Source organism: Pseudonaja textilis, chromosome Z, assembly GCF_049901715.1.
Source record: "Pseudonaja textilis isolate UNSWEBS1 chromosome Z, rPseTex1.2, whole genome shotgun sequence".
NCBI lineage: Eukaryota > Metazoa > Chordata > Lepidosauria > Squamata > Elapidae > Pseudonaja > Pseudonaja textilis.
This window is the reverse complement of record NC_142008.1, coordinates 22622521-22645322: the sequence shown is the minus strand read 5'-3', so window position 1 is coordinate 22645322 and position 22802 is coordinate 22622521. Positions and strand designations below refer to the sequence as shown.

The following is a 22802-nucleotide window of genomic DNA, read 5'->3' as shown; positions in this document are numbered from 1 at the left end:
GTACTAGTATGTATTAATATGTACTAGTAAACTGTAATAACAGAGTGCAAAAATAAACAGACATGCAACCAAAATGGGCATGTACTAAGGAAAGCAGCATAACTTGGCCCCCTTTTAACAGCTTATACCAAATCATAATTAATCCCTTCACAGGGAAAGAAGAAAAGGGAGCTCCACATCAGCTGAAAAGTTCTGCAGCTGGAATCCAGTAGGCAGGCTAATATGTAACATTAAGAATTGCCAAACTTGTAGGAGTCAGTTAAATTAACTTAGGTGATATTATACTAATCTCATTCAGTTTGTAATCAACTGAGTTTTAAGGTATACTCCTTTATTCTTTCAAAAAATTTTGAATGCTTGTTAACTGTTTTGCGTGGCAGAATAATTAAGATTACATCCTGCCCTCCCACCATAATGGAACAATGTAAGTAAGCATAGATGAATAATATACATATTGTTGCTCTTTGGAATGGCTTTATTTCAAGAATATATTGCATTATTCATAGTTTCTCATTTATGATACAAAGAATGCATGTTGTCCTGAGAATCATACTGAGTTGCACGTTTGAAATGGCAAGAAAATACAGTATCTTTGATTATCATCTCTTCCAGTTTATAGAAGCGTTTAAACAACCCCATCAAATAAAAAAAAGAACAACCTCAGGTTACCTGAAATAAATTCACAAGCATTCTAATACATTTTCCTTGATTACATTTGAAGGCAAGAAAAAGCCATGATATGCATTTCATATAGAAAGAAAACATGATTACTGCAATGGTTGCTCAAAATACAACTTTCCATTGTAGTAAATGAAAGCAAGTGTCCCCCATGTACTTCTGAAAACATTAACTTAGAACATTGAATTCATTTGAATATGATTTTGCATTCTTTATTGCTAGTAAGATTACATAATTAACTTTTTTCTATTGAAAAATTCAATAAACCTTGCATTTTAGAAGTTTAGTTTATCATTGCATAGTTCTAATCTTATTTTGCATTGCAATTGCAGATTATTCCAAGAAAATTGCATTGTTATTGCAGTAGAATTTTGCATGATTTATACCTAGCTTATATGTAACTGTCAAATATCATATCCACTTCAATCATTCCTTTTAAGTAAGGCTTTCATATTCAAAATTTCAATATTTATGGTTCTACAAAAAAAGGCACTGGAGCTCCAATATTTTTTCTACATCTGGGATGTGGATATTATTTTTATTATGTCTTGAAAAGACTGGAACAATTCCTTACATAAATTTTCGGCATCTGTGTCTGGACATGACTTCCAGGCACTGCAGGCAACAACAATCCTACCAGAGAAAAGATGGAACATTATACTAATATCATTCAATATTATATTAATCTCATTCAGTTTGTAATCAACTGAGTTTTAAGGTATACTCCTCTATTCTTTCAAAAACTTTTGAATGCTTGTTAATATTTAGATACATGCCATTTTTAAAAAATCAGCACAGAATTTCAGTTGGGTATATGTAGTGTCTTGGGCAGCTAAGTAATCGTAATGTTACAAGATACAATTACTGCATACCCTAATCATGGGCAGGTGGATTTATGCTATAAAATAGGAATGAAAGAATCTCTTCAAGATGTATTTCACGTTGAACTTCAACAATATGAAAAAATAACTACCTTCAAATTAGAGAAAATTTTAAAATGTTGTAAAACAAAGTTCTTTGTCTTATTACTAGTATTTTTCAGAATGTTTGGTTATGATATACCCCTAAAACATTACTCAGCATATTATTCCTAATACGAGCAGCAGAAATAAAGAAAAAGGCAAGAAATTAGCACTATGGAATGTATAAACCTGGTTAGGAAGCTGAATTTTTGAAGTAAAATATGGGTCTACATAAATTGTGATTTATGGAGTTAACCCTACTCTCTGGATTCACAATATCCTAATAAACCAGTGTACTAATCGCCCTATTACATTAATACAACAGAAAATCACCAGTTTAGGTTAGTTATATGAAGGCACAAATACAGTAGATCACAGAATTGATAAGATATTTTAGGAGAAAGAATAATCATATTTAAAACTATGTAGAAGAAAGTTAAGAGTGCCTAAAAAGCCAAATGTGAAGTCAAGTTTTAATTACTGAAATAATATGCAGTGGTCACTCCCACACTGACACACAAAACAGGTTTCAATTTTTTTACTTGGAATAATGTTAATGGTATTCTTACCTGTCATCTCTAATTCTGTAGAAAAAGCCATAACCATGCTTTACCATTGGAACAGTGGCTCCTGCAATTCTTGTGTACCCTACCAGGCTAGTTGAAAGAACAAAATTTCCACCTCCCCCACTGCAAATTAAAAGAACAAAACAAGAAGACATGTAAAAAATAAGATCTGCTTTCTCTGCTAACATTAAGCAACTTCACTGGAATAAATGAACAGGATTCAATGCTCAAACTGGTATTATGATGACTTCTGGCAGACTCTTGTTAATGGAAAAAGTGAATTACTTATTCCACAACAATAATTTAAAAGAAGTACATTTTCTTAATCACTGGAAGCTGCTGGACCTATAAACTTTTGTCCCATCACTAAACAGTTATCTATATCTTTTCAACTCCAATATGGGTTGTCCCTGTTCAGTGATTACATCATTTAGCAACTGTTCACAATGGTGATGAAAAAATAGCTTTACGCCAATCCCACCTTTTACAACTTTTGTCTATAAAGCGAGGAAAACTGAAGATCATAAGCACAGCCGCTGTTTAGAAAGTGCTTCATTCAATGACAGTTATTTGTATTAATTGTGGTTGCTAATTGAGGACTACCTGTAAAACCTTACGTTCAGTTGGTATAGAATGATTTAATTCCAAAGATAAATTTAATATTTTTCAGTACCTTCTGGTGAAAGCAGGATCTAAGAAGAGTTCAGGCATTGGAAGGCTGTGCTCTCTGGCCAGGAGTTGGAGGCCTAAGAGATGACGATCAAAACCTGTTTGAGAAATATAAGTTAACTGAAAAAATGCTCAATGACTTGCACAGAGTTTATTCCATTCAGCCTGTTGAACTTCTGAGGGTAGTGGAATGGATGGTTTGAGAATTGTGCTGGAGGAAAAGTGATGCCGGTTGGGGGCTTATTGTGTACAATAGAGCAATGACTCTACTCAGCACTCTTATAATTAAAACTGGAGAGGTATGAAAACAAACCACAGCTTATGAAGAAAAGGTATTAATGCCAGGATGCACAACTAGTAGATCAAGGTTTACCCATGGCCATACTTTTAAAGGAGGAGGTTGGTTCGGAAAAAAACCATATTTGTCATTTAATAATTAAAACTAAACAATAGTATTACTCTCAACAGGTAAATTTTAAAAAAAACTCTCTCCTATTACATGAAAGATTATTTTGATATTTTGAGACTGTATCTCTTTGCTTCTGCACGATTAAAAAAATGTACCTCTTCCATTCTCACACTCTTTCATCAGTTTATTATGTCTTGCAAATGCTTTTAACATTAGGTGTTTTCTTTGGCCTTGCTGCAGAACATAAGAAAAACATAATTATTCCACCCAAACTGCTTATATCTAAACATTTCAGAAAATAGCAAAAGACAACAGGAAAAGGAAAAAGAGCCAAGATGCATCAGCTGCCATTTGGTTCCTTCTATGCTTCAATTATTATCTATCAGCCTCTCTTCCATCTGTTTGCCACAGAAGATAAGAAGGAGAGTGATAGCGTTCAGTTGAATAACCACCACCTGCTACTAGGCCTTTCTTACTAGGAGTTGAACCCCAATCAGATTAGAGAAAGCTGCTCTTGAAATGTGAAGGATGATCCAGAAGTATAATGTGATCATGTCCCAAATATGTATCTAAAATTGTGTTCTACATATCCAGAAACCATGAAAGGGGAAGCTACTTTTTGCCAAGTATAATTTGCATATTCTGTACTTGCACAATCAACATGAATCAAGAAATTTAATACAAACATGATTTCTGAGTAAAAAAAAATCTAACAAAAATATCATGGTAAAATATAACTGCTTTTAAAGAGGAATTAAAATATCCATGAGGATGAGATTATTTCTTATTTCAAAAGGAACATACTGCAAGTTTTATTTCATACTGAACAGTTCAGTATTTGAACTTTTTCCCATGCTGACAGCTATGAATTCAGTTTATGAAATGATGTATCATTATCAAGGAAAGATGGCATTTATCTCCACTAAATTTTGACCTATTGAATATACGAGTAAAAAATTTGGGGGGTTCTATAAGTGTTAGTACTGAACACAAAAAAGGTCACAATCTCTTTGACTAGAATACTCACAGTGACTGTAGGGTCTAGCATGGATTTACACCATTCAATTACTTCAGTGGTGCATGGTCTCATAGTTTCTGTCCGGCCATGATAAAATTGTCTGGTTGCTGCAGTTTCATAACAGCAACCAGGGCTAGAAAACAAATAGTAGATTTATCCCTCAACTGTTTTAACTGCTCATAGAATAGATATGTAAAAGCCCTATTGTCTGTGGATATAGCAAATTACTTTTACCAAAAAGTATTTGAAACAAAGTAACTTCACTCCAGTTTTTGAACCTTACATAATAAAATGATAATTTACTTCATCTGGCCTTCACAAGATATCTTATTATTAAATTGTTTTTAAGCAGAGAAAATTGATGATATAATAAAATACAAAGTATTAGATGAATAGATAGAAACATGAAGAATAGTGCATTTAGGAAGAGCAAAAAGATAGGAAATGAACAAATTAGATTTTTGGATTAAGTCTGTAAAATAATATACAAATAAAGAAGAAAGGAAGAAACATAAAGCATTTGATCATTCTAAGGAATATGTAAAGTGTGCAAACATGAGAAAATAATTTCCATCTATTTGTAAACTTGCACAAAGGCTATATAAATTATTCTTCATATCTATTTAATGCTATTAAATGTTTTAATACATGTTTAAAAATTATTCTTACTGTCCATGACATCTGTAATAGGTTAATTGGAGAGCAATCTGGACAAATGTATCAGGATGAAGATGGTGTTTCTTAATCAGTACTTTCCCAAAAGTTGTAAAAGCATAATTCACAAGCTCTAAGTCAGACATCTGAGAAGGGAAAATAATGAAATTTCAGAGAACCAATGGAGGGAAATTTTATATTTTGAATTACACAAAACTTATAATATCTAGCAAAGATTCAAGAATCAAGACTTTAGAAACTCTGAGTGATGCTTATTGCCATACTATTGATAGAATCCTCTGGCTTATAGCAATGCAAACTGGTATTCCTAAATCATGCTTATCACCTGGACACTGGGGAAAAAGCATAGATCTGCCTCCGTGTCTTACATTTGAAGAACTGATACGAAATGTTTCAGGATGGATCTGGGCTGCAGTGCAAGCAGACGGCAAACCAAATTAACAAGTCACCAGCTGTGCATAAAAAAAGAGTTCTCTTTTGCTTCATCCTCATTCGCGTCATATAATGGAAACAAAAAGAACGCACTAACACCAAGCACAAATATATGACTTTCAAAAATGTACATGCATACCTGCTTGTAATATTTCTCCTTTGCACAAGTGATATCATTTAGCACCTTCTGATCAAAATTAAACGCAAGCTCCTCAGGCCAAGGGATATTGCGTACTTTGTCCGATCCCTGTTTTGTATGAAATAAAAAGAGAACCATTTAATTTATCTGACACAAGAAGGAAGTTTTATCAACTGGAAAGGAATGGAACTACAGTTAACAGCATACCTTCCATTTCCCTTCTGTTTCAAAAATCTTGGAATCAACATAAGAACAGAGGCTCACTAAAACCATGGCGTCAAAAGGAGCATGCTGGAAGATATGTATAAAATAAACATTACTCCATGGAGCAATAAATATTTGAATCATCACATTTTATTTTATTTTTCTATTACAACCATAAATAATTTACTGCTGGTCAAGCTGAGTGGGGCTGTTAGAAATTGTAATCCAGCAGCATGTCACATGTCTCCTGTTTTCAATGATCTTTTTTAGAAGGGTTGCTCATAATTTTGTTATGTCAATATTTCTTTTCTAGTAATTAAAGTGTAGCACAGTAACAGAATGAACAAATTATTTTTAAGTTGCTATTTATAAATACATTTATTGCTACATTAAAACAAGCAGAAATTTCTTAAGATTGCTGGTTGTAATGTTTTTATATAATAAAACAAAAGAGAGAGAAACACAAAAGGTACAAACTCACATCACAGTTTGATGCACAACTACCATTTGAGAAGGCAATGAAGTTATAGGATTTGTCTCCCCACCGCAATGTTGGGTTCCCCGTGAGTGCCAATCTGGTGATCTAATTCAAGAATTAGCATTATTAGTTCTGAAAGAAAAAACTGTCACATTTTCCCCGCAAAGACAGAAAATCCTCACAGCGATATCCTACTTCTCATGTCTTCTGGCATCATTGCAGGGTGAAGTGTGAGAGCAAGATCTCCACCTACCATTAGGTTCCTCACCTCCAATACTACCTTCTACAGCCATGATGGCGAACCTATAGCACGTGTGCCACAGGTGGCACGCAGAGCCATTTGTGCAGGCATGCGAGCCGGAGGCAAACTTACCTCACTGTGCATGCGTGCCTCACAGCTGATTTTCAGCTGGTCTGAGGCCTTTTCAGCCTCCCAGAGACTTGAAAAAGCCTCTGCAGGCTGTGCAGGAGAATAATAAGCCCGTTTTGTCACTTCCTTACAGATGCAAGCCTGACATAAAACTGCAATCTTATACATCTTTAAAAGGGAAGGAATCAATAGATGTCAGTAGATTTTGAACAGATGTCAAGCTGTCCATTGCCGCTTGGATTTCTGGAATGACATGCATTGTTAGTTTAGTAACAAGATATTCATAACCCATCAAAATAATTTTCCAGGTGGACTTAGTTCCTTGGAATAGTTTCTTGGTGTACCCAGAAACTATGTTTTCCCTATATGTTTTCCCATATAACCATCAGGGAGATAGCACTCAAATTACTTTGGCTAACATGAAAAGCCAAAGTAGGGTTGGAACTGATTATTAGATGGGAGGCCACTGGGGAATACCAGGCTATAGGCAAGACTGGGAAGTAAAAATATCTTATAGAAGCTGACTGAGATTCCTTAGTAATCCTTGGCTTATGATTACAATTGAGACCAGAATCTCAGCTGTTGAGCAAAGTGAGACATCACAGGACACTTTCCCCAATGACTACACTCAAGTTGTGGTTGTTAAGCAATCTTGTGTGTCATTGAGTAGATGGAATCTGAGGTAAGGATTGTAGGAGGGAGTACAATGCAGATGGAAGGAGATGCTGTTACAGAGCCCCTCACCATAGGACACCTATCACAGCCCAGGAGGCCTCGGCCAGCTACAAGGCCTACTGGTGCGCAGAAACTGCTGCAGATTGGGAAGCCTGGGGCCTTTTCCCCCACCAGGCTCAGAAGGCCGCAACTGGTAACAGAGCTGACCAGCAAATGCAAACTGACCCACTTACTTTGCAGTTTTTCTGCAGTTTCCGCTAGGTGTGCCCACGCTATGCAAAGCATGAACTTCCTACCAAGACTGCCTCAAGCCATTCAGCAAGAAGGCACCATTTTCATAGTTCAGAAGGCTCTTTCAAGTAGGTGTTGAGTCCTATAACTAGCCAAGGCCTCCTGGGCATGAAGGGGTGGAAAGTAAGCTTGGCCTGTACTTAGCTGAGCCTCCCAGGCTGTAGCATGTTTCCACGCACTAATGGGCCCTGTAGCAAGCCACTCAAGACTTCCAAATAATTTAAAAACTGGTGCCTCATTGCAGAATAGCATAAGGCAGCATTGGTAGAAAGGCCAAGCCTTGCATAGGATGGCACACCTGTTCAGCAGGTGCAAAAAACTGCAAAGATAAATGGGCCAATTTGGGTGTATCAGCGGCCTTGTAATTGACCAAAGCTTCCTGAACCTGGTGGTATGAAGAGCAGGCCCGCACCTCTTGGATATGATAGGTTGGGAAGTAAGTTGGGGCTCTCCAGATGTGGTGGTATGGAAACGGGCCCAAGCCTCTTGACAGAAGGCAGGCCTGACAGGCTGGGAACAGGCCAAGGTCTCCAAGGCCATGGCCATTTTGCATGTGCTGGTAGGCGGGGGCCGGCAGGGGAGGGGCAGCTGAGATGGTGAAGAGATTGCTGGAGGGAACTAAGTCATCCCTGCAGTTTTAAGTGCAGGCAGATTGAGTGCATGCCTGAATTTTCATCAAGTGACTGCAGTGAAGCTGTAATGCTCATATAACCTATATAAATCTTCAAGTCCCTTTGTCCAGGACTGCTGTGATTTTGAACAGTTGCTGAATGAACAGTTAAGGAAGGACTTCCTGTAACTACTTTTATGCTGTTGCCAAGAAAATGACATAACCATAGCCATACATAAGAAGCCAAGCTCCATTTAAAGAGGCTTTTGTTTTGTGTCATATTTAATGTACGCGTAAGATAAAGTAGTATACTTTGTCTTGAAAAGTATAAATTGGACCACGGAAGTGCTATTTGATCTCAGCAAATTACAATTTAAAAAATGACAATTTATTCTCTAATAATTGATCAATGATTTTTCTCTCCTGTCACTTTTAACTACTTATAGAAACTTTACACTACATAGTAGCAGAACTGTGTTGTGCTTTAGATTTGATTTCTAAAATCTACACAGCCTTAATAACCATTGTAAAAAATAAGGACTCAAAAAAAAAAAAGAAAGAAAACAAAGTAAAATCACTTCTTCTCAATTGCAATCCAATGTATATGTAATTGGGGGAAGTATTTCTGAACATGTTTACTATTGACTAAACAACATATAATTAAACCACCTTATCTCGTGTTTATCTTGCCTATTTGTAAATCAGAAACAAGTGTTAATTAGAGTTTAACAGCGACCTGGGGAGGAATGTTGCTATGCGTTCATTGGAGTTGCATAATTCCCACATTCTGTCCATGACACACTATAATTTACATTTTGAATAAACCAGATACATGATGTAGTTAACGTATGCCATTTGATCACTCCAAATCCTTTTCCTTTATAATATAACAAGGCAAATTATGGTCGGTACCTCTGTATAATCTTCAGGGGTAGCTTGAGGCTTTGAATCATCTAGACATATTACAAATAAACTACGCTGTATTGTTTCCAACAGAGACAGATTCTTTGGATGGAGTCTGATAAGATAATCACGTGTCTATAAGAGGGAAACAAAACAATTATTAAAAATAAAGCATATCAATCTGCACCAAATGTTTCTTTTAAAAAAAGTCCAAACCTTTGCCCACGAGTTTCTTTCTTCAGATGTTAAGGCGGCCAATCCTGGCCCTTCAAGTTCATTCTCACATTTCTTCTTAATGTAGGAAAGTTGTCTACAAATAATATAAATACCAAGTAAAAAATACTTAGCATTTCCAATGCAAACTATCATGTAAGACAATGCAAACTATCATTTTTATTTTTTATTTTTTTGTTAAGCCAGCATTTGAGGTAATGAAGACTGAAAATAAATAAAATTTCCAGGTCCTTATTTATTAAACTAAACATTCATCTCTTCTGAAGTTATTTATCAAATATTAGAAGTATTAGTGTCCTTTATTAGCTATAGTGATCTTCTTTGATATTCTATGCAGAGAACACTCAGATTATAAAAATAAAAAAAAAGTTGGAGGTGTGCATATATACTATACATGAAAGAATGAGGGGGAAAAAAGCTTATTAACTGCAACACAATTTCTCCAAGTAGATCCCTATTTTTCTTCATTCTTCCTTAACAGACTGACAGTAATTATACTCTTGGACAATTTGAAAGGGTGGGGAAACAAGCACTTGCTGTGTGGGAGGTGCAAGTCCAGTCACCAATAAACTGAATTTAAAATGGTGTTTCAGCAAACAGTACAGCATTCTCTCTCCCATTCATTTCCATATTTAGGGTTTCAATTCAATAAATATGTTTAACAATCACAAAATAGTATCTTGATTTTAAGATGTGTCCTTGTTTAATGAAGCATAGAATTATTTTAGGAAGTTGGGAATTGTAAGTATTACATTCCTTTCATTCAATTGGGATTCTCAGCTGACTTATCATTTTCCCCTCATATGTTGAGTGGGAGGCAATAATAGGAAAAACACTCCAGAAATTAAGGACACATAAAATTATTAAAAACAGTATAACTGACATTTAATTGAAATTAATAAAACAAAGCTATAAAATGCTGTAAATTAGATCAGAAAGCACTGAATTACAGTAATGTAGCAACAATATATTTGCCACAAAATGAGTAAAAATACATAAAAACTATACTTAAGTATAAATGGAAATAATCTTAAATATTAATTCAAAACTGAATACACAGCATCTTTTATACAGAAGCCCTTAAATTCCATCAATCTTCATTGACTACTTCTTTCTGTAGAGCATATTTGGAATATCAGTATAAATATATTTAATGTCAAATTTGTATAGAAATATCTATAGTCTAGCAGGTTGTTTTTAGAATGATTTCTAAACATACCTAAAAAGCTCTGGTGGGCTCAGAATATGACCATCATTTAAACTATCGAATTCAAAAATTCTGCCTTCACACAACACTATCAAGTGAGATGGACATTCACCTTCATTCTCTGGAAGAAAAAGTTTAATTCATTAACAGAAAAATTTGTATAATCTTCATAAAATGCTTCCTAGGAAGATGGGACATGCACAATAACCTTTTTCTCTTATTAGCTAAGTAGGCCAGGATATTGGAGACTTATATCTCAAATGAGCTGTATCTTCATTGTTTAGCAGGATGGTAATTATCTGCACACATATGAAACACTGTTACAGGTAGTCCTCAACTTAAGACTGATTGTATAATGGGACAGATGTTTTACAGTCCATAAAGCATTTCTGATTGTCATGAAATTTGGCACACACAGTTCATGACTGCACGACAGCATTTCAGGTGCTTGGCAACTGGTTCACCTTTACAGCGTCCACTGTCACATAGCTGCAACTTGCAGCAATTTTTTCTGGTTTCCAGCAAAAATAGCCATTCGGAAGAATGAGTTTGCACTTATAATTGCAGTATACCCAACAACCATGGACTTGCTTAATTATCATGGTGATTCACTTCATGTCCATGCAAAAAAAAGTAACATAAATCAGGTCGGGAATGACTTGACCTACAACTGTTAACAATGTATGGCCAGAAATCCAGACCCAATTGCAGTATTAAATTGAGGACTGGATCGCAGAAAAAATGTACTTGTTTTTCAACTGCTAACAGCAGAACTAAAAGAGATTCTGAACAGGTACAGTGGGGAAGAAGCTTTAGCCATTGTTCTCCCCATATAATTTCATGTTTAACTACATGTTTTTCACTCCACGAAAAAGGGTCTTTTAAAACCATGTGCACTAAGCTGGGGTAAACAGATGTAGCATATAATGTCTCCATCTGCACGTGTGCATATATGTGCGTGCATGTGTCTATATTTGTAACGACAGACACACTAATCAGAGAAGCAAACAGAGTAAATAGGCTCTAAACACAGAACACAGTGCTCTGATAAGAAGTTCAAAATTCTGATTCGGTTGTGTGCAAACACAACTATTATTGAATACAAGTACAAATTGCAATAACAGTTAGACTTACATACCACTTCCTAGTGCTTTACAGCCATCTCTAAGTGGTTTACAGAGTCAGCATATTGCTCTCAACAATCTGGGTCAAATGAAAGGGCAGTTGAAAATTTGGGGTGCTATAAAATTACTTTTATAATTAGAAGCCAGGACTGGAGTTCAAATAAACTTGTTTTGAACAAAACGCAGAAGCATCATTATACAATTCAATGCTTTATATGCCAATTTAAAAACTAAATCTCACTGTATTCAATTAAACAGACATAGCATGGTTAGGGATTAATCATCTTCAAGTTTTGGTTTTGCTGGGCAAGGATAAGTAACATTATTTACTACATTTATATACCATTTTTAGTACAGATTCCCTAAATGGTTTACAATTATTAGAATTACAGCAGGCTATATAAATGACGTACACAGTAGCTGATGGCTTGGTTCATATTTTGTACACTTCTGTATAAATTGAGAAACAAAACTAACTTAATGTAATTCAAGATTTGACTGATAATAAAAATATCAGCATGTATACAAACAGGGCTTTTTCATCAGAAAACCTACATCTTCCCACCCCCCAGCTAAGTTCTTTTGCTTTTAATGAATGTTCCTTTCTGAATCTAAGAATTGTACATCGAGGTCCCCTATTCCCGGGCCATGGCCCATTTGGAACTATGTGGTGCAAGTGGCGGGTGAGTACACAAGCGCAGCTCCACTTGACTGAGTGGCAGGCTCTCACAGCTCCATTTGTGCAAGCAGTGGGCGTATATATGGCACTGCTTGCACAAATGGAGCTGAGCAGTCTTACACACACACCTGCCATTCATACAGAACCACCCCCTCCTCCCCAAGCCAGAAAGTTAGGGGTCACTATTGAACACAATTACTATGTAACACGTTTAGGAGATCCATGAAGGTTTACAAAAGGGGCAAACCAGCTGACTATTGTTTTTTTCACTGATGCCCAATTTCCACATCAACAGTACCGCAATATATATGCAACATCTTACAGTAATTAAGTTAAAGCAAACCAATTTTTTTGCAAGCAACACAAAGGAGCGTATTTATAAAGATGACTGCCTAAAAAACTCTCTTCTCTTAACCTGCAAACCAATATTTATAATAATTACACAATGTAGTTTTGTGTAATGTAATTATATTGTACAACATCAATGTAAGTAAAGGATTATGAATACAGGATCATTGTACAAGTGATCTCTATTAATTTTCTGTGGCATATTTCTCATAGATCACAAAATGACAGAGCTGAATTCAGATTTATGAACTGTAGATGAAACACCGGGAGTGGTTTAGAACATGCTGTGTTAAGAATATTAACACATACAGCAATGTAGTATACATAACACAAAAACAAAAAAAATCATGTTAATGCTCTGAAAAATTTCAGCAGATATAAAAATAACACCCTTTGTTTATAACTTAGAAGGATGAGTCTCAAAGCAAAGCTCTAAGACAAGGGTCTTCAAACTTGACAGCTTTAAGACTTGTGGACTTCAACTCCCAGAATTCCTCCTCCAGTCATCTTACCTCAGGAATTCTGGAAGTTGAAGTCCACAAGTCTTAAATTTGCCAAGTTTGAAGACCCTTGCTCTAAGAAGTACTGGGCCAGTGCAGCTGAAATTCTAACTATTGGAGGGGGGGAGATATCAGATATCTTTCTCAGTAATTATCCACATCTTCCTAATGGCAGATGCCTTGTTAACAATTTTAGGAATTATCCATGTAATTATGTCTTTTATCCATATCCCATAACTTAAGCTGCCTAACTTTGTATTTAGTTGTCCTGATATAAAGTGGTATTCCCATCTTATTCCAATAAAAACTTTACTGCACATGTGAATTATATCCAGCTCCTATTGGCTGCAGCACACATACAGTAGTATCTGCCCTTCAGTCACTCAGCAGTGTCCTCCATTGCTATTTTGCTTTGTTATGTTGAACTAACATGGTACCTGGCTTCTTCACAGAACTGCCTGTATAACAACTGACTGGCACTTTCAGAAGTGCAAGTCAGATTTTATATGGGCTCCTTATTAATACATGATTATAGCATTAGACCTCTTTGAAAATGTATGACCAGAGGCTTCTGGGGAAAAATAGCAAACTGTTTGTGGAGCCAACAACCACAGCAGAATGAAGAGCCAGCATGCAGACTGGCTCTAAGTAATTCCCCATTACATATGGCAAGGCCTTGAGACCATCCTGAAGTCTCTAGACAGCGCTCCTTGTGAGATCACAAGACAGCAGAAGTCTCTGGTGAGTTTAAAGCTCTATGAGAAAATAATCTATTCTGCTCAAACCCTGGTCAGCACCTTTAATAAACTTGGTTTGCATACTCCCTTTTCTAATAATTTTTGGAAATTTCTTGTTGACTACTTTTATGTTAAACTTTTGGATTAACACACTTTTTGCACCAGATGAATTTCCTTCAATCCTTAGTGAGAGAGGTTCCAAATACACCTTTAAGGACTTAAAGAATTAAATAAAATTAAGACTAAATTTCTGCACAGCTTAATTTCACCAAGACGATAATATTTTTAGCAGTATAGTTTATCCACTGCTTCTACCGACAAGGGGACTTGCTTTTATATTGTTTTTAATTTGTTGGAGGGCCACATTATTATTCTTACAGGCTCATTGTTCACTCACTGCCTGAACTTCTTCACCACAGTGCATCTAACACTGTGCCATGGTGCTGGTGATTATACATAGGGCAAGTTGCAGTCATGTCCGTCCACAATTTTGGGAGCGAATATCTAAGGCATGAAATGAAGAGTGGATATTAGCAACTGCCACTTGTTAAAAGATCTAGGCGCTCACCACTCTACTGAACAGTAATCACTGTGGGAATGGAACGGCAAGATTGTTAAAAAGACTGCCAGCAAGATCATCATTTAAAATGCTCTCCATAGCACCTTGAATGAGACAGAGCAAATTAAGCCAACACACTTTTGGGCCACATTACAAATTAGAGTAAAATGTGTAAAAGCAACTTGCCTAGTGACCCACAAATATTATTACCTTGCTATGCATTTTTATTGAAGGAAAGAATGAAAAAAATCTTCAGCCCTTTTAATATTTTTCACAACAGCTATCTTAAGGAATCAGACTGTTTGTTTCCAGGTATTCATACTACATACTAAATCTTGGCCCAAACTATATTGTCTGTACTGTAACGAGAGCATTTCCAATAAACCCCTATTTTATATTTGTTTACAATGCCTACTGTAAAGCATTATGGAGTGATATATAAGTCTAAATGCTAAAGGTGTCTAAGCTCTACTAGGTTTTACTTCCAGGAATGTGATTCAGACTGCCAACTAAATATACCTGTTGACTATATATATATATATATGGGATAAACATTATATACACTACATTGAAACCACTTTTTTTTATACAGAAAAAAATCATTTACCTGTTTTGAAATAATTCACAATGGAATCTTGAACAATGCCTGGTATCTTGCAAGTGCAAAAAAGCATTCGAAACTGATCCATGTCCAGGGGTTTATTGCCAGATCTATGTACAGCCAATTTTTCTCTGTAAGATAATTAATATGTAAGTTATTGAAGCTAAATGGATAAGCATACATTTACAACCAGGATCTAAGCAACTGCTATATTTCAATATGTTTCAATATTATATATTCAAAAAGCCTATGTCTTTCCATATAACGTGACATAGACAAGGCACTCATCATTAAGCTTCTTGGAAGAGAAGCGAAACATCTTCAAAGAAAAAACAAAGTTCATTTGCCTCTTTAAAAAACACCTTTAGGACAACTATAACCTAGATGACTGATAATCTCCACAGACCAGGGGTGGGATTCAAAATTTTTAACAACCGGTTCTATGGGCATGGCTTAGGTGGTAGGTGTGGCTTGATCATCATGTGACTGGGTGGACATGGCTTGGTGGTCATGTTATTGGCTGGGTGTGGCCAACTCAATATTGCTCACATTGAGGCACGCATCTCCTTGCCTGGCCTCTCATGACTGTGGGGGTGCTGCAACAGTTGTAAGTGTGAAAAATGGTCATAAGTCACTTTTTCAGTGCCACTGTAACTTTGAACAGTCACTCCACACAAGCAAAGTACCAGCAAAGGAGAGGAAAAAAAACTCCAGAGATGTTACTGAGACAGGAAGTCTAGTCCTGCCAAGAATTTAATAAGGGTTAATGGAGAGGCAGTTTCTGTAAGCAACACCAGAATGTTTCCTTCCTGACAGGATTAGGCCAGTAATTTCTTCTAACAACCAGATCTCCGAACTGCTTGGAATAGAATGCTAACAACCGGTTCTAGACAATAGGTGCGAACTGGTAGAATTCCACCCCTGCCATAGACACTCAAGTCACAACTACTTATTCTTTTAAAAATACTACAGAAATGCTCACTATACTCTCAGGCTATTATGCTTAATTAAAAGCAGTGGCACTTATTTCAGAAACTTTAATTTCAAAGATGACAGTTTTTTTCCCTATTAGAGTTCCAATGGTTTAATTTTATAGATGTTTAAAATAAATGTGAATTTTTGGAGACCTGCACCAATTAACCAGATATAAAATTCTACTCCAAACTTATGATAGCAATATTAACTCACAATAACATGACAAATAATCGTACGTAACTATTGTGATTTTGTATTTCTTACTTTCTTAATTGTTCCCAGAATTTCAAGGTGTACCAAACATTTATGCCTGTTCTTTCTAGCTGAGTCCCTTCTTTAATTGGCCAATAATGTTCAATATAGGGGCCTGGTCCTCCAAAATTGTGATAGATTTGTGTTGGTAAACGGGTTTCAAGATAGCCCACATTCAGCCACCATTCTTCCAACTGAAAAGAAAAAGCAATTAACAGCAAAAGAAATCCTTAATTTGGTTATTTGTTAAGTTCAGGTTCTATCCCACAGTTGACATTAAAAGCACAGCAGAAAGCATTTGGTACAACAAAATGTTATATGATGTTCAAACAGCGACCATCCTACACTTCAGAACAGATATGAAATCAAGCAAAACTTAAAATAAGTTCAGATCTGTTCAAAGGAAAATATTTCTAGTGAGACTTGCTATTTGTAAAAGCAAAGTTTGCTATTGAATTAAATTCTGCTAATGTGTTTTTTCCTCTCTGACATTCACTATCATAAGGACTAGAACCGAGACAGGACTCTATTCAGACAAGGCTTGCTGAAATACTACAGTAACTGCAGTGGCTAGATTATAATAAATAAAGCCTGGCTTACATATGTCAATTGCAAGTTCACAAACATGTTAAGTCAAACCAACAAGCCCACATTATGTAGTGTGTGAACACTGTCAATATATTCTTATTACTATACATAGTGACTGGGAAAAATGGCTTTCTTAAAAGCATACCCAATTTCTCTTCACTGTAGCCCTTTCAAGTAATTTTTTATGCAGCTCCTTTCCAATGCCATTCTCAAATCTTCTGACTATGTCTCGAGTTCTTTGATACTCTTCTTGATTTAGGAAAGGTTTCACTGCACAATATAAATGATTGAAAATATGTTTTAAACACATTTACTTCTCTACTTCAAGTAGCATTAAGGCTTCATCTTTACTATAAAACAAAACTTCTAGAGATCGCATATCATTCGAAATTTATTTCTAGCTCTCAACAGAAATGGATTCAGGTCATATAGGTAAAGGTTTCGCCTGTCCAGTTATATCTGACTCAAGAAAATGATGCTTATCTCCATTTCTTAGCCAAGGGAGCCAGCATGGTCCAAAGATGCTTCCATTGTCATGTGGTCAGCATAAATATACGCCATGGTAATGCTGTAACCTGGTTCTTCCCACCAAAATGGTACCTATTTACCTAACCGTATTTGCACACTTTTGAACTACTAGGTAAGCCAGACCTGGGTCAAATAATAGAAGCTCACCTATTGCGCAGGTCCTGAACCCAAACTGTCAACTTTCCAACTGACAAGCTCAGCATTTTTTCTTTTTTAACTGGTTTGTAAGATAAACATTGCAACATGAACATGTACTGTATGTCAGTTAGCTCCTTAACAACTCAATGTTTGCTTTCTAAACTGGGAACCTGCCCCATAATTCCTATTTTAGCCAGCATTTCTGAAGTGGTGTAGGGTTTCCTATCTAAGCAGGGGGTTGGACTAGAAGACCTCCAACGTCCCTTCCAACTCTGTTATTCTAATATGTGTTCAATTGGCAAATTCCCATTCAGGGTTCTACAGATATGAGGTCAAATGAAAGAATGTGTTAGGCACACATTATGAAAAACAGAGATCTTAGAAATTTGGAGAGGATTGCTTATAGAGCACATGTATCTTTACCAGCACAGATTAACAGCTTTTAGCAACAGCTGGAACAAAATTTGGCAATTTTCCATTTACAATAATTACTACAACAGTTAGAAATTAAAACCATCTTAGGTTTAAAATAATTAGTTTCCAGCTTTTCATAACAATATGTTGCAAGGATTCACAGGCTTTGCCATTGCAAATCTTAGACTATGACAAAATGACTTCATTCAGGGCCAGCTTAGTCTAGTGGTGAAAGCCCCCGCTAGAAACCAGGAGACTACGAGTTCTAGTCTCTCCTTGAGCCTGAAAACCTGCTAGGTAATTTTGGGCTAGTCACTCTCGCTCACCTCACAGGGCTGCTGTTGTGAAGAAAATAGGAAGAGGAAAGAGGATTAGGAATGGTCACTCTCGAGTCATTACAAACATATTAAAACAATTTTAATATTAAAATATTTTTAAAAAAATCTGAATAAAGTTTCTTTGCATAGAGAATGGAGATCAAATTGTTATCTAACATTATAGGATAAAACCCACTTTTCAATGGAATTTTTAATTGCAGAGTCTATATAAAAATTAAATAAAAAATTGTGCAAGAATACATTCCTGAAATTAAGACAGTGGGATTTCCTGTGATGATACAGTTAAGAAATGTGAAAGTGTTCTCATATATTATTATCAGCCGCAGAAGGCACAGATCTATAGAAAAGATGGCTAGTTTCCTCCCCAGCCATATTCTAGAGATAGAATCAAAAGCAATCTTCAAGTCAATGAAAGCATTATAATATACATACCTGCATCAAGGTATTTCGTTAGGGATTCATCAAGAGGAGGAACAGGAAGTGAAGGCAAGGAACTCTGGTATTGAAATGTGCTTTCTTCAGAAGAATCAGTTAATTGGTTTTCCATTATGTTGACCTATGGCAAGTAATAATATTTTTCATTTTGACATTTGTATTTCTGCAATTTACTTATATTTTAGTCTTTACATCATGAATATTTATATATAACAAAACAGGAAGAAAAGTTAATTTATGTTTACATCGCTTTCACGCTCCATCTGTTCAGCTTTTTATACAATAATTAAAATTTGCTTTAATTCTATTAGTGTTTAATGGACTCAGTTACAGTGGCAATGAATGCATCAGTTACAGTGGCAATGAATGCATTGTTAGTAGACTTGAAAGAACAGGTCCACAAGATAGATCATATTTGAGAAAATCTAACTATGTACAGGTAATTCCTGGGTTAAAATGTTACCTTAGCGACTGTTCCAAGTTACACGAGAAGTGCCCCCTAGTGTTTATGAACAAATCCCAAAATTATGAATATTGCAGTAGCATAACTGTTTTTCACTCTTACGAACGACTAGAGGCTCTGCAATGTTCACCCCACCTATTCCCCCACCCAGGTCTTCACAGGCATTTCAACTGAAGTGGCAGACTCACCTTACAAAGATCTCCTCTCTATCATAGTTTCTTTGCCTGCATTCACAGAGAACAGAGGCCTAACATACCGCAAGATCACACGAGATCAGTAGCATGAGATCTCGTGCTACTGATCTCATGTAATCTCACATTTTAAGTCTCTATTCTCTGCTAATTGAGGCCAGGACGTCTGCAAATGGAGGGAAGGCTTTGGTCCTTCAGGCCTTCTCTCCATTTGCCATTTCCTTCCCAAAGCCAGAGGGAGTTTGCGTTCTTGTAGGCTTTGGCAGCTCTTTGCAAAAAGCCTTTGTTGGCACCAGTGGAGCTAGGAAGGAGCAGGTGCATCCTCCAAAGTCCTGTTTCTACCGGCAAAAGCTTCTTGCAAGGGGTTGCCAAAGACCACAGGGACGCAATCCTCAAGTGCTTTGCTGATGAGAAAGGCTGTGTGTGACTTTCCAAGGATGCTTTCTCACTGGAGATCAGCTTGATGAGGCCTCCAGTGCAGAGAAAGCAGCCCCAAAAGGCTGCTTTCTCAGCACCAGAGGCCTCTTCAAGCCATTTGCTGACGAGAAAAGAGAGAGCAGGCTAAGAAACAGGCTGAAGAGGAGACAGATTTTCATAAGATAAGTCACCCAGTGCAGTAGGATGGGAGTGGGATCAATTGTGGGGACCCCAGGGGAGAGGGAATGAGGTATCTGAGGGTCAGGGGAGGCTTTGGGTGGTCTGGAGTAGATGACCTGTCCTTTCACTAGGCCCCCTACGGCCTTTCCCACCCTAAGATACTTCATGTGCACTTAACAAGCTGCACATTCACCCACACATTACATTAGTGTGGGCAAAGCAGGGACTTCAAGATACAATATTCACTCCCCCGAATTCTCAAGTTACGGAATGGACATTACATTTGTAACTAGTGGACTACCTGTAGTTACTAGGAGTCAAAAATTGATTGCACATAATCATAATTAATCATCTTTAACAGCGTTGTGTCGGATCAGACCTCTACATCTACAATTAGCAGTTTCAAGAAAACAGACAATACTTTAAAAATTTAGAAGACTAGAAGTTATTATAGAGTAATAATGTGCACATTCTGGTTTTTGTCTCCAAGTCATGTGCTACATGATCAAATTAAGGATGTGCCATTAGTGTTTTCAGCAATATATTGCATTTATATCATAAAAAAACTTTGAACCCAATTCTCTCCATTCCCTTTGTTAACCAGCAATGCACTCAACGGCCCCACCCCGTTTCACTGCTGCTTATCATGGCTCGTTAAAAGTTCAGGTGGACTTTTCCAGAAGAATTAGGAAATGCACCTGTGATACTACAGCTGAACATATTCTGCCACATGGTTGCAATGTAAAGAGGGGAAAAACACACATGGACACAAAAACCCCCACCTACTAAGATTGGTGTTCATTTAAAGCTCCTCCTTTGTGCCTTCCAAACAGATTAATCTTTAACTGCCCATCCTCGTTTAGACTGGACTGTTGAAAGAAACACACCTGAAATGCCTCATATTGAAAAATGCTATTTCAGTATAAACCCCACCCACCTACCCCCGCCCAATTGATCTCACGAACTTTTAGGGTGTCAGTTCAGGAGAAAGTTTCTTAAACTTGTTTTCTTTCAGGATCCCTTTCCCACTTTTAAAAATTATGAAAAAATTCCAAAAGAGCTTTGGTTTGCATGGGTTATGTACCATTGATATTTACCTTATTAAAAATTAAAACTGACCCACGTTTGCTGCCACTTTATTTTATTTTATTTGTCAAGCGATTATAAGATAACAGGTATAAGTATAAACATAGTTTTGAATATATGAGATGGATACTAAAGAAAAATAAGAAACAATAGGACAGGGACGACGCCTACAGGCCTCTTAGGAAGGGGGTGAGTTCAATAGTAGACAGACTAAAGTTTTTGGGGTTTGGGGAAGAAACCACAGTCAGGTAGAGTATTCCAGACACTGACCACTCTGTTGCTTAAGTCGTATTTCCTGCAGTCAAGTTTGGTGCGGTTTACCACTTCTCACGAATGTTTAATGAGATTTTAATACGACTGTATTTTTCAACACTAGGAAATAATTTTGATTGCAAAGCCCGCAGGAAAGGCTCTTCTGGGGGAAGGGGGAACTCGAATGCTAGCATTATTTTAAAAAAAAAAAAAAAAACCATTGCTCTACTCCATAAGGGAAACTCCCATATTATTAAGGCAAGATGTCCTAGTCCCGAGTTAGTTCTTCCAAGGTAAATATGTATCAATGGAAGAGAGCTAAGTTTTTAATTTAGTTAAGTTTCTATTTACTCAGCAACGCCCAGCGTTTTTCTATGTACTAGCACGAAGCTCCGTCTCTCAATCTTCGTGCAAAGCGTTTTTTGTCTCCAACAAACCGAAGACGCTCTACCATGTCCAGTCCCCAGAAGCTGGCAAGAGAGAAAAGCGGAGTAATAACGACCCTCCTTCAGCGAAAGGGGCCCTGAAGAACTAGGGCCGAGAACAGAGGAGAGGTCCCACCCCACGCCGAAGTCTTTCCCCGCTCGCAAGTTCCGCTCGCAAGTTCCGCTCGCAGTTTGCCGCTTCTCGGGAAAGCCCCCCACTCCAACCTCGTCGTCAGACCCCGCGGGCTGGTCAAAGGTCCCCCTCACCTTGTCTCCTGTCCCGCACCGCGCTCGTCAAGTCTTCTTCGAGTCAAAATAGGGGCTGAAGCAGAAGCAGAAGCAGAAGCAGAAGCAAGCGACTCCTCCCTTTCTCCTCCTCCACTTCTGCGCTTCATTTAAACTCACGCGAAAGGAAGGCGGGGAGGAAGGACTGGCGGCCAGGCCTTCTTTGGCGAGACCAAAAAGGCGCGTGCGGGGAGGACTTTCAAAGTTTCTCCACCACCCACTGAGGTTACAGATGCCGTGCTCTCGGCTTTAGTGGCCTGGATGGGGGCTAGGGTTCAACTGCGACCCTCACTCTGTCCATGGCAACGTTTTTCAACCTGGCTAACTTTGAGATGTGAAAGACTCCAACTCCCAGAATTCTCCAGTTAACGCGTGCTGGCTGAGGGATTCTGGGAATTGAAGTTCCTCTATCGTAAAAGTTGCTCAAGTTGAAAAACATTGCCCAACTTATTAGGTCGTTTCCGTCAGGAATGGACAAGTCCGATCCTCCTAATTTTAAATTCTGTCGGGTGACAGGCTACCTGCAATCTATCTCTGTAAAACAAGCAAGCACCATTCTCATTAGAGAGCGCACGCGTTTGGATTCTCCAGTAGTGTTAAAATTAGGAAAGTTTGGATCTTGGAGCATCACAATTTCAGCTGGCGTCCACCAGTTAAATAAGAAGTAATATCCATCTACACAAAATCACTACAATTTGAGGATAAGTGGTCCCAAGTTTTATTCTATTTATTATACCCATTTATACGGCACCCAACTAACATGTGAC

General features: G+C 37.2%; 1 protein-coding gene across 2 annotated transcripts; it reads right to left on the bottom strand.

Moving 5' to 3' along the window:
• Positions 1–451: 451 nt before the first annotated feature.
• Positions 452–22062, bottom strand: CROT (carnitine O-octanoyltransferase). Of its 2 annotated transcripts, XM_026716144.2 has the most exons (17): positions 22018–22062; positions 18734–18857; positions 17029–17153; positions 16308–16489; positions 15075–15199; positions 10533–10641; positions 9296–9389; positions 9089–9214; positions 6234–6335; positions 5756–5839; positions 5549–5656; positions 4972–5102; positions 4312–4435; positions 3440–3518; positions 2880–2973; positions 2210–2329; positions 452–1311 (listed from the first exon to the last, which is right to left on the bottom strand). In XM_026716144.2, exons 2-17 carry the CDS (start codon positions 18846–18848, stop codon positions 1191–1193), a joined length of 1839 nt encoding a protein of 612 aa, XP_026571929.1. In that variant the 5' UTR covers positions 18849–18857; positions 22018–22062; the 3' UTR covers positions 452–1190. The 2 variants fall into 2 exon arrangements, with proteins under 2 accessions (XP_026571929.1, XP_087771869.1); XM_087915743.1 differs by lacking the exon at positions 17029–17153.
• Positions 22063–22802: the final 740 nt, after the last annotated feature.

Excerpts from the sequence above, each read along its gene's own strand:
- CROT (XM_026716144.2), bottom strand. The coding sequence starts at position 18,848 with ATGGAAAACCAATTAACTGATTCTTCTGAAGAAAGCACATTTCAATAC. Across the intron at positions 17,154-18,733 it reads AACGAAATACCTTGATGCAG|TGAAACCTTTCCTAAATCAA; the intron begins GTATGTATATTA and ends TATATTGTGCAG. Across the intron at positions 4,436-4,971 it reads TATTACAGATGTCATGGACA|CCCTGGTTGCTGTTATGAAA; the intron begins GTAAGAATAATT and ends TTTGTTTTCTAG.